Below are 12,970 nucleotides of genomic sequence, written 5' to 3' on the forward strand. Positions count from 1 at the left end.
GTTGAGGGAAAATGAAAGCTCGTCATAAATGTGTGTGAGCGTAGGTGTCCCACCACCGCTTGACAACCAGTTTGTTTACATACCCGTAACTTCGGCAAAAGAGACGGAATAAGTACCAAGCTTTAAAAAAACAAACAATCAATGAAGTACTGGGGTCGATTTATTCGACTTATCTCTTCAAAGCACCACCCTAGCAGGGCCACAGTCAATGACTGAAACAACTAAAAGATTAAGGCCGTAAAGGTGCCAGAGAATTAAAATGGCGCATTTAGAAAGACTGGAGAAATTAATATTCAGAAACTAAAATTACCGAGAAAAGTGATCTGTGAGAAACGAAGGAGTGAATAATCAAAGCTAAGTTCCATGTGAAGAAAAAGTGGTCACCCGTCAATTTCGCTGATAAGCAATTTTTTCGATCAATTGTATATGTCTATCTATCCATACACTTTATCTGTATCTCTAATTACTCAACGGTTAACACCAATTTTAACAAGTAAAAATCTCCCGTGTGATATTAGTGCTGCGTTGACTGTTAAAAAAATTTTTTTCTCAAACCCTTATCACTCACTGTCGGAAATGTTAGGGAATATTGATTTGTTCTTCTCTAGAAAGTAGTAACCAATTTTACTGTTGGAAAAATATTAAGAATAATGAGAACATTTAAATACAAAAAAAAAAAACAGGAAAGAGAGATAAGGAAAAAGAAAAGTGTGCGCGCGGGGGAAAAGCAGTGGAAGACGGAGTGTGTGAACATAACTAATTTTGTTTTAATTTAAACGTAGGCTTGACTAAAAGCGCTGACTAATAAGGTTTGTGACGTGATGAGAATCGAAACAAGGAACAAAGGAGATTGAATGAGATATTAACAAGGGTGTAGAGCGCAGGTGGTCTTGTGTTTAATTCAGCTGAGTAGCATCTTGTCACGGAAAGTCTTTTTAGAAACAACTTGTTTATACACGCATGCCGGCACATTGAGCTCGCAAACATCCCTTACTCCGGTTCCTTTGCTCAAACAAACGTTACAGTTTCACCGAAATGGGTCGCCCTGCAAGAAATAATAGCTATATCTCCCTCGAATTGCAAGCAGAGTTAAATACATGATATATTGTCGTCCCTAATGTATAAAAAAGTGAATGACACGCTTAGAATGCTTCGTACTAGAAAATTTTAATTAAGACGATTAGTGATGAGAACAAATTAAATATTTAACTTGAAAAAAAAAAAAAAAAAAAAAAGCAGGACGGAAACCTCCGAAATAATGGTTTCAAATGTTTGACACAAGGCTAGTAATTTCAGGTGAAAATCGATTACATCAACGTCAGAGCTAAATTGATACTTATTTTATCGACTCCGAAAGGATGAAAGGCAAAATTTGGACTCAGAACGTAAAGGCGGAAAAAAAATACTGCAAAACATGTTTCCCGGTGTGCTGCGATCCTGCCAGCTCACCGCCTTAAAGAATCCTGAACTATTAGAATATAAAAATATAACTAGAGGGAGTAATCTATATACCCAGTAGGTTTTGTAGACGTTAGTTTTGTCGTCGATGGCATATTTTCAGCGGAGGTGGAATGGAGACAAAAACAAGATTGCTTCGGCTAGCTTAGTCATGGTCAAAAAATTATGGTTAATGGAATTCATTGGGATCTTTTCTGTTCCGCTCACAATTTTTCTTTTAATTTTGTTCCAGTTTTGAAATTTGGCGTATTAATGTAGTTTTATATGGTAATTATGGAAATGAAATTCATTTTTGTCGTAAATTAATAAAGTTAATAGCTTTTAAAGTTTGGAAATTGAGTGATTTTAGTTAATCGAAAACCACAGACATATTGTTGCCCGTTTCCATAGTAACAAGCCAAAATATAGTCTGCTTCACCAATGTTCGAGAAACTGATATTTTCGGCTGCTGTCCTGTCACAAACATTTTCATAATTTTGAACTGTTTTTCTGGAGCTTTTCAACCTAATTAGAAGTATGGCAGCAGCCAACTCATTTTAACCTTTCGAATATGATGGAGAAATTGAAAATCAAGGAGGATGCGGTTTCTCACTTGCAACAGAAGAGATTTATCCCTAAAATACAATTATGTACAAAAAGACACTTGATTTTGTGTTGAAGAACTAGGGATGAGTCACTGCACAGCTGTTGATTACAACAGCTATGTTCGTGAAATATGTGCAGAGTACCTGCTCTGCACAACTTAGATGGGCGGTTCTGGAAAGATTAAGATAGACGAAACAATTTTCTCAAGACAAATACAACTGAAGAAAGGTGTTACCTGAGCAGTGGGTCTTCAGAGGAGTATGTCGCAAGACTAGACCTTTTTTTATGTGGTGCCATGTGGGAATCGCGACACACTAGAGGAATGCATATGGTTGACTTGTACCTTTGCGAGTTTATGTGGAGCAGGACAGGAGATACGAAAATTGTAATCGTTTTTGATAAATTCCTCGATTGTATTGCAAACTTTCGTTTTTGAATTTTCGCAACAAAAAAAAAAAAATGTATTTAATTTTTCAGAAAAACAAAATCATTGAGGTTTTCTCCTTTTTATACTGTTTACGTGCCTGTTTCAACATTTCACATGACTTTATTCATTAAAACTTATTAAAACTTCCGTCGTTGAATGTTTTATCATCGTAATCTCACCACGCACAAAATCCCAGTTTTCAAATCTTGTTTTCTGATTGAGTAAAAATAAGCTTTAAACCACTAACATTTTTCTGGAAGTTTTTTGAAACAAGTGATTAACAAAATCAGATTCAGCGTAAAAAATTACATCAATGTACCAAATTTGAAAATTTTCACTTGATTTTAAAATTTCAAAAGCTGAACGACACAGAAGAGACCCTTCATTTTTTGAAGATTAGGGTTTACATTTTTTAAAATGCCTTTTGTATTTAAGATATTTCAAACCGAGGCAGATAAGTTTATTATCTCTATTTTCTGAAAATATAAAAGGATGGAAGGTCATGGTTGGAGTACCTTTAACAAGTGATGTGCTAACTCCGAATTCAAGGGTTAAACACTAACAGCAACAGAAGTTTGCTAGAGTTTATGCTGTCCTGCTAATGATAGTAGCCAAGTCTCTCAAATCATACCCTGCTATCTTAAAAGGGCATATTAGATAAAGTAACCCAACATGCTTATTTTAAAGATGAGGTGGTCACTTCTAGAATACTTTTGATCGTATGTCTGCTAGATGCCAGGGTTAACCTGGTGCTAAACGACGACGGCGCCACACAAAATAAAGAGTAACAGCCGCTCGGTGATGATAACTTGAGTGGAATCACCACACGTTGAATTCATAAAAGAAATTAGAAAGTTTATCTTTAAAAGCTAAAGCATTAAAAAGTTCCATGGTTCGTGAAGTTGATCAAACGACCAATCAGTTGTAGAATCGAACGGAAATCGGTTCCATAGAACATATTTCTTCAGCAAGGTTATTAAAATAAAAGAACCACAGAGACGGTTCGTTCTTCAATATGTTTTACAAAAATTACAATATATGCGTAAGAATTCATTATTCTGGCATAAGGCAGTTTTGCGAGATTCAAAAAGCAGGATATTATAGGTAATGGTTATTCATAGTCCACTGTCGACGAAATTTGAACTCGGAACATGGGAATAATGGGTCAAGTACCGACCACTGAGTTTATAAAGAAAAACTTCTTACGTAGTAGAAAATATGGAATTCTATCGTTATTTTGACAAATATTCATCAACGAAGTAATTAAGATATTTTAGAATTTTAGTATAAATAATCGAGCTAGGGTGTCCGTTTATCGAGCCAAGAACTTGCCACTGCCTACACTGGAATTAATTACAACACACACACACACACACACACACACACATAACCGTTATCGATGATGGTGGTAGAAAGTTGTGATATTTGAATCTTTCCTATGAATATTGATTAAAAAATTTGGCATAAGGCCAGCAAGTTTGGGGAAGGGGGTAAGTCGATCACTATCGCCTTATTTTATCTTTTGTCGATCTCAAACGGATGAGAGGCAAAGCCGAGCTCGGCGGAATTTGAACTCAGTACGTAAGGCCGGACAAAATGCCGCTAAGCATTTAGTCTGACTTGCTACCTTTCCTATAAATATTAACTGCAGAAGGCAACAGGAGGCTGAAGCGAGAATGAAAAACCTATGATGCAATCACCCCACTTCAACGTATATGAGACGAAGTCTTCGCTAAGATTTATCTGTAAATTCGAAGTATTGTAAAGTTGATTTAATGAATTAATGTAGAAAAATTGTAGAGATCTTAAAGCAAATTGTTTGTGTGTGTATGTGTGATGCATTTTACCAAAATTTCCATTAAATTTGTTGAAATCTTTGACATTACTTTTAAAATGTTTAACCAAAGAACTCAGTAAAGAAGATGGGAGTTACAGAAAAAATTTAAAAATTTAGGTATTCAACCATAAGGAGAAAATATGAATGTAAGAAAAAAAAATGACCTTGGAGCTCTAAAAGATCTAAATTTGAATGTTTGTCTGTAGACATAAGTATATGTGTGTGTGTGAATACTTGTGTTTGGGTATGTGTGTGAGCGCGCGATGTGTGTACGTGCGCATATGTGTGTATATATATATATATATATATATATATATATATATATATATATATATATATATATATCTATATATATATATATATATATATATATATATATATCTATATATATATATATATATATATATTATATATTATATATATATCTCAGTCTTTATCGTGAGAACGCTTGGAACCCTGCCAAGTTTTTATGGTATAATCAGTAAAATAAAACGTTTGAGTTTCGATATGTTTGTTCGTCGGTGTCACCCATGTAGAAATACTCTTTTGGCAACAAAAGACGTTGAGTATTGGATTACCAGTAAGTGGAAGCGAAGTATAAGGCAGAATATTCGCGCTGAAATTACTTAAGTTATACATGGCAACTTGGAAGACATACGGCGCCCTCTGCACCCCAACAAACAATTTGTCAAAAGCGCTTGTCACTTGGATGTCATAATCAGGAGTAGAACATTTGATGGGTAAACGAGGTAAGTTGGGCGCAGGAAGACCAATGGTTACTTTCTCCCAAGTTCGATCTCCAAGTAAAAGACACGTAGCTTCCATGAAATATTCCTCTTGAGCGAGTAACGATGATCGGAACTTATCCGCAAGAATTTTGTGATCTACGTATTTCAAGAAACATATGCGGTCTTTCAAGAATACTGCAGGCGTTTTCTGAAGGCATATGGGTTCATGCCAACGAGATCCACAAGTTTCGTACTTCTTTGAAGTTATGTCGAAAGAAATGACGTGGAAATTCTTCAATTCCTGAAACTGATATTCTCCATGTGCCGTTTGGGCCACTTCAACTCTTCGTTTGGTTGCTACAGTCACCATCAAATACGAGTTAAAAAGATCAATGTGAACTTTAAGCGCGACCGACGCCTTGTCTCCGGGACACATTTCATCGCCAAAATATTCATAATGTATCTCCATATGTAAGTTCCAGGAATCGGACAAAGTGTCATATTTATAAACAACAAATACAGGCTTCCGGTTTAGTCCAGAAAAAGTAGTCATCAAAACATACAAATCTCCATCGAGGCAGAATATATCAAAGGTATCCTCCTCTGTCGTCAAGTTTTTCTTATCAATTGAGCGAAATATATTGGAAACGGGTTTGCTAGAGCTGTTTGACAAATCAACGAGGGAGATGTTAGTTTTAGCGCTCACATGAATGAGGTAATGTGGGTTTATAATCCCTATAATATCGCCAGGTTCCCAAAAGATAGTCGTGAGAAACCATGTCTTAGTAAGATCACAGTAGAAGGCCGCTAGATCATTCCCTTCCTCTTGTACCAATAAGCACCACTGAAATTTCTTATCGCTTGAATCGCTAATTGACAGTCTTTTAATTTCCAAAGAATGTCCTGCTTCTGATATTAAGGGAGAAAAGTGATCCTTCAGTTTCGTTTTTAAACTGAGATTAAGGTCATCGAATGCATCGGTTTCATTGAAGTTGTAACTCGAAGGTAGAGGATTTTGACGAATGTAGTTGCTAATTAAACGCTCTGCTTCAGCTAGCCGTGTGGTGTCGTCATAACTAAGCCACCACAGTACCATCTCAAAACGGTCCACTGAATTTATATTCAAACGTGTATCGTGAAGTAAAGAAGCCAAGAAAGTTGCCGTCAAAACAGATATGGATTTAGTGAATATGAATTTTCGACAGAAGGTAGCCTGGACGACGATCTGAGACACTTCTTCCAACTCACGCATGTCGTACAAGCGAGCTACGTACCAGGTTTGAAGTGCGTTTTGAGGTTGAAGACGTTCCAGTAAAAACTGTGCACAGTGACCTTGGAGTTCAGGCAGTAAGAACTGCACAGATATGTCAAGGATCTCCATGACGGTGTCACTTGTTAAATAAATCTCTCCTTCATAGATGTAATCGAGCACGCTACTCAGGGTTCTAATGTCGCTAAAGGAAGATGAGAAATCAACGAGGTTTTTCTTTTTCTCGCTGAAATCAGACTGAAACATAACTTGAAAGTAATTGCTCGCTGAACAGAGAATGATTTTGTGGGCAGTGATTTTGTCGTTCCCCACGACAAACTCAACATCACATAAGAATCCTTTCTGGTAAAAGGAAAGTAAGTTACGCCATTGACGATGCTGGGGCAAATCGTGGTAAGTTCGGTGCTGACTAGGATCCATATCTGAAAAAAATAGGAAATATGTATTAATGTACGGGGTAGAATAGATGTTAAAGTATGGGATTAAAAACGCAATTTTACCTTTTTATCAATACATACCGTATGAAATGTTGCAGGAAAATATTAGCGCAATTACCAGTCATTGGCTACCCTGAAGACAGGGTAGCCAATAAAATAAAGTTTTAAAATTTATTCTTTCTGTGTGGCCAGGTACCAAGATAACATCAGTCATGTGACTGATGTTATCTTGTGATTGGTATTACACGTAGCTGAATAAAATTTATACAAACTGAATAGGAAGTATCTTAGGGAGCGACTTTCAGAGATAGGAGACAAAAACCAGTAGCAAAAATACTGCAGTATTTGCATCTAATTTGCAGATAAGGACATTTGAAACAGGCAAATGGAAATTTATTCTATTTTATTTTATTTTTATTATCGTATTCCGTGGATTTGTGGTTGCGAAAGATTGGAGATTTTCTCGGAGGAAAATTAAATTCAGAACAAATTAGCTCCAAATTGTTTATCAGAGATAGGTTTATAGATAAATATAAAAAAAATAAATTGCATCGATAGCAAATGTGTGCAGACGATAATCATTGCGAATTTCTTGCCTCAAGAAATCATTTATAAAATAGCCGAAGTTTGTAAGGCTCACCAAAATCCATTATCAGAGACCCTCATGTGATTTGAAGAGGATGACTATGTTCGGAAATAGTTCTTAATATTTTAATCTTTATATTCCGAAGTGGAGATAGTGATAACATAATACCAGATAAACACTAAGGGCCGGTTGTTTCCTCACTTTACGGTAGAAATCGATGTTAACATTTTTCTGGAATATTTATTGAAAAGGAAACGGAAATAATCCAATTTAAGAAATGAGTACATCAGCTCAATTGAACTAACATTTGACCACCTAAGTTTCATGTAAAGACCCGTGGTAGAGACAGCATATCAATAACGAGGTCGTGAATGGCGACGAAAGGACTAATAAACAGAGTTGATCGATTGGTTGATTAAGCGATTAATCAAACAATTGGCTAGTTAATAGGTTAAATGCTAACGAAATAACTAATAAAAGTTAAATAGAACCAGTGCATGTGTTTAGTATTGATATAATGACCCTTCCGAGATTAAAAAAATATATAAAGAAAAAAAGGTTTTTCATTCAGGAAAGAAAGATTGTGAATGATCTTTCTTGTACCAGTGGATTTCTAGTACTGGTCTGCTTTATTTATAACATTGAAGTAACAGAGGTAATGGAGACCAAACTACAACATCATTTGTTCAATTTACAAATAACCTTTTCATAATGTGTTCTGACAAGCGGGGAATATGTTTTTAAGTTAAAACTTAGATAAGTTTTTTTAAATATAGCGGAGCTTACTTCGTTGATGGGAAACATTTACAGCTGGAAAATTATCAAAATTTACGTTAATTTTTTATTTTTCACTTTAATTATCCTTCAAACTATCAGAGGATGACAAGCCCTACATCTGTCTACGTAAATACTGCACCAACGTCATAACATTATGTTATACACAAATAAGTGTTACAATCTTGATGGAATCCACTTAGTAAACAATGCAGTATCAAAAATTTTTTTTTTTTTAACATCTGAAGTTCTACGCATAAAACACTTCGCATCACACCCAAACTATCGTAAAATTCTACTCAGGGGAGGCAGAGGGGATTTGTATAGAGCCATGGGACATTAAAGGAGTATTTGAGAAAAACGCTATGTTCAGAATGTTTAAATGTCTGTCACCGAACAGTTTTTCTCATCATTAGAGAAAAGAGAAAGAGAGAAATGTAGACAAATTGTCTGCAATCAAACCATTGCAACTTTAAACGACAAACGTTTGTACCAGCCGACTCTGAAAAAAAAAAACAAATCTCGAAAATGTTAAATCTGCAAGATTTATATAAAAAGAGGTAAATTAAGTTTAGTGTGTATGAAATTAAAACATCGGAGCGACACTCATTTTCTTTATAGCTACATCCGGGTTAAGGTTTCGCGAAAGTTCTTGTGTCAGCTGTCGAAGCACTAAAAAGTTGTGTTCAGTTCCTTCTGTAAGTCATTAGATATACTATTCATGATCTCCGACCGCTGCGCCGAATTGCGCAGTACAATGCAGAGAATTAATGGAACAAGATATTTAAAAATAAATAATCATTTTCTAAAAAATATGTCGGTCCCTGTAAGAGATATAAACCTTTGCCATTTTTTGAAAGTTTAATACGATGTGGAAGTTTCATATATCCTGGATTATGCACAACCGTTTATATTTGACGATTTATTAAGCCACTCCCTACCGATGGCTCCTCAACTCCGTTTTCTTAAAGGAAATTATTCCTTAGACAAAAATATATACACAAGACATGTTATTGTTACAAGTGCAGATTGAAACTCAAAACGGTGAAGAATAGGGGATGCAAATCTGGTTTTTGTTGCGAAAATATTTTGAAAGAAGATTCACAAGAAACAGTAATGCTTGTATACTTGTCATTATTTTAGCAGCATTTCTTCCGGCATTACGTTCTAAGTTCAATCACCACCCAAGTCAACTTTACTTTTCATCCCTTCGGGGTCGATAAAATATCAGTCAAGTACTGCAGTTAATGTAAACAACTATCCACCCCGCCAACAAATTTCAAGCCTGTGTCAATAGTAAAAAGAAATTATTAAAGCAGCGAGCTGGTAGAATCGTTACCGCAGAGGACAAATGATTACATTCTGATTTCAAATAATGCTGAGGTCGACTTTGCCTTTCATCCTTAAATGCCAGTTCAGGACTGTGGTTGATATAATCGACTCCATCCACCCCCTTAAAATTGATGCCCCCCCCCCCCGAAAAATCGAAAAATTCATTATTATGAAGGCGACGAACTTGGCAGAAACGTTAGCGTATTGGGCAAAATACTTAGCGACATTTCTTCGGATTCTTTCCGTTCTGAGATCAAATTTCATCGATTTTAATTTTGCTTTTCAACCTTTCAGGGATCGATAAAAGAAAGTACCAGTCAAGTACTGGGACCGATGGTATCGACTAACCCTCTTCCCTTAAATTGCAGGCTTTGTGCAAAAATTTAAAACATCTGGTGACGTTGAACTATTTCAAACCAAATCTCATCTCCGAAATCCACGATTCTAAAATATCCGAATTCATTGGAAGATAATTTACTTTAAAACAGATTATCGCCAAAAGGGCTGCTGTTTTAATACCTGACGTTGGGGTGGATGGGCTTTAAAAATCCAAAACAAGAGCCATGAAGTTTTATCGCCCTGAAGCCCAGTATAGCAGCTTCATGCTATTCCTCTCTTCATTTCATGTTACCTACCTCTAAAAAGAATATGATTTAAGATTACCTGCCTCAAAACATTTATTCATCTCATTTTATCTTTAGTAATAGTAGCAGGTCTTTCACAAAGCTTAGGCCGGAGGTTATCCTCTTTCTGTGGCGTATAAGTGACCAAGAGTACATTACTCCAGTCTCCGAATGGGGACCTCACTCCCAAGCAGGACCGGTGACCCCATTCAGATATTGTCCTTTCTGTAATTTCCTTCTCCCCACCAAGCTGTTACTGGTATTGATTTTCAGCTGACTGAAGCAACACGAAATAAAGCGTTTTACTCAAGAACACGCTACCCGGTCTGGGAATCGAAACGATGGACTTAAGATCGTTATTTCAATATCCTAACCACTAGGCCACGCGCTTTCGCTGCAATAGTAGAAACAAGTAATTGTGTTGGTAGTTGCAAGTTGTAGTAATAGTAGTAGTAGTTAATTGTGATGGTAACAGACCAAAGGTGTATGAAACAAGGTTCAGGCTAACCCCAGGGGTACGGCGATACGAGATTGATTCCAGATTAATAGAGGGAGGTAACTTGAAATAGGAGGGAAATAGTTACAGCAGTTTAACACCACCACCAGGCACCTTAGATAGCTTTCAGAGGAGACAGCTTTTGCAAGCATCCGTGTCAGATCTCGAGTTTGATACTTCCCCCACTTCCATCAACCACGGAAACCCTGTGAAGGATCATGGTATCATAAGCACTGCCCCGTTTCTTTCCCTGACTTCATCACAAATGAAAGTTGGTGTTGAATTTCTTGCTTCGCTTTTATGTGGAACACAAGGTTTGGTGGTTGACAAGGTTGAGAGAGGAAGTTTGAAACCCATAAACATTTAGGACTCCAGAACAGTCACAGTTGAATGCAACGCACATCTACGTCGAGAGATATAATGCGAGAGTGGTGCTAGGTTTAAGTAATTACTAAACGGGGGTCTCTCTCTTCAACAACCATAAAGGGCTTCATGTAGACTCCTGTATCCAATGTGTGCAGACGACATCTGTACATAAATTGATGACCCATGAAAAAGTACCTTTATATGGTCTCTCGAACTGCTAGAAATAGCTACCAGTTATCGTTTAAATCTTTTGTAAAAAAAAAAGTTTAAAAAAAACAACCAAAGATTTATCCGCTGGGTGGTGGTAAAGAGACGAACGGGCAAAAATCATAAAAGGATTGAATAAAATGCCTTGCGGTATTTCTTATCGAATCCTTCCGCCGCGAGTTTAAAATCACACCGCAGTTAAACTAATTTTGCCTGTCGTCCTTCTGTGGTCGACAAAAAGTACGAAATAAAGTCAAGTACTGGGGTCGATATAATCCCTCGCTTGAATCGAAATTGTTGCCTTTGAGTCTAAATGGAATAATTATTCGTCCTTTTGAAAAAGGAAAGGATTATCTGAAAATATGAGATGGTCACGGTTGGAAAACTTTTTAATCCTAGGTCTGATCAGACTAACCGAGGATAAAACAAGAGATACATTCTTTCCAGTACATTTTGAACAGCTCTTGGCGAAGTGGGTATCGAACACGTTTATTCAATCTATTATAAAAAAAATTTAATAAGTTAAACGTCATGTACTCGAAGTAGACAAGTACGCTACGGATTTTCCGGCAGCTGATGACCCGGTACCTCTTTTAATCCGGCCATAATTATGTCCAGACACTAATATTTCCTGAGGCAATTATTAGATATGACAGTTTTTAAAAAATTTACTATTGGGCAAAGGTAAAGAATACATACACCCGGTGTTTAGGGTTACGCCAAAAACGGGTGGTGTGCGTATTATTTACATCCACTTCCTATTATACAGGTCTTCGGGGGTCAGGCTGAAACATTTTCTCCACACCTAACAAATCTTTCTACTAAAATTTAAAATAAAAACGGCTTTTGAGATAAACTGTAGAAACACGAAAAAAATAATCTCTGTAATATAACTACAGGGGTGTGGGGGACGGAAAGTAAAACTCGCCACACAAATTTGCATTATACCCGCAGTGAATGTATAAGATTATACAGGGTTGTATGTAATGTAGCTGTGCCAATGAAACTTAATAGACGGGGGATCAGAGTGTTAACTAGACCATACAGCAACAAAATTGACAGAAAACAATAACGCAAAATAAATAAGTTAAATAAATAAAACATGTTCTTCTAGCTTTGAGAGTTTCCCATGCACTGTGTAATTTCTGGCAACTATATTAACTTATCAATGGCGTAGCCAGAGTTTCGAATACTTACTTAACTTACAGCGTTACCCAGAGTCAGATGGCTTTGCTGTTTGCCGACGATTTACGTATGACCTTCGACTGCACGAAACACTAACAACCGCAAATATGAGTATTTATATTGATGTCTCACGTGTACATGTATCACATGACTTCATCGAACGTGATAGTGAGAGTGGGGAAGAGGACACTGAGAATATATGGAAGACACCTGAGGTTACGAAACCATTTAATAAGTTCAAATTTTTGCGCAAGGCCAGCAATTTCGGGGGAGGGGCAAGTCAATTACATTGACCTAAGTTCTCAAGTCATACTTATTTTATCGACCCCGAAAGAATGAAAGACAATAATCCTTTCTAATATAGGCACAAGGCCTAAAATTTGTAGGGAGGGGACTAGTCGATTACATCGACCCTCAGTTTATCGACCTCTAAAGGATAAAAGGCAAAGTCGACCTCGGCGGAATTTGAACTCAGAACGCTAAGCATTTCGCCCCGTGTGCTAACGATTCTGCCAACTCGCCACCCTTATACGAAACCATTAATACTAATGATCGTTCTTAATTATTAAAGTACGCTGCAAGGGTGGTCGTAGATTGATAAGAATCGTTGAAGCGTCTCAACGCTCTGAGTTCAAATCCCGCCGAAGTCAACTTTGAAT

General features: G+C 36.7%; 1 protein-coding gene across 1 annotated transcript; it reads right to left on the reverse strand.

Moving 5' to 3' along the window:
- Positions 1-4,709: 4,709 nt before the first annotated feature.
- LOC128250604 (uncharacterized) lies at positions 4,710-12,475 on the reverse strand. The gene is made up of 2 exons (XM_052975999.2): positions 12,324-12,475; positions 4,710-6,727 (listed from the first exon to the last, which is right to left on the reverse strand). Exon 2 carries the CDS (start codon positions 6,723-6,725, stop codon positions 4,734-4,736), a length of 1,992 nt encoding a protein of 663 aa, XP_052831959.1. The 5' UTR covers positions 6,726-6,727; positions 12,324-12,475; the 3' UTR covers positions 4,710-4,733.
- Between the last annotated feature and the right edge of the window lie 495 nt (positions 12,476-12,970).

The sequence above is a fragment of the Octopus bimaculoides genome, chromosome 23 (genome assembly GCF_046866305.1).
Source record: "Octopus bimaculoides isolate indiv1 chromosome 23, ASM4686630v1, whole genome shotgun sequence".
Taxonomy (NCBI): Eukaryota; Metazoa; Mollusca; class Cephalopoda; order Octopoda; family Octopodidae; genus Octopus; species Octopus bimaculoides.

Excerpts from the sequence above, each read along its gene's own strand:
- LOC128250604 (XM_052975999.2), bottom strand. The coding sequence starts at position 6,725 with ATGGATCCTAGTCAGCACCGAACTTACCACGATTTGCCCCAGCATCGT.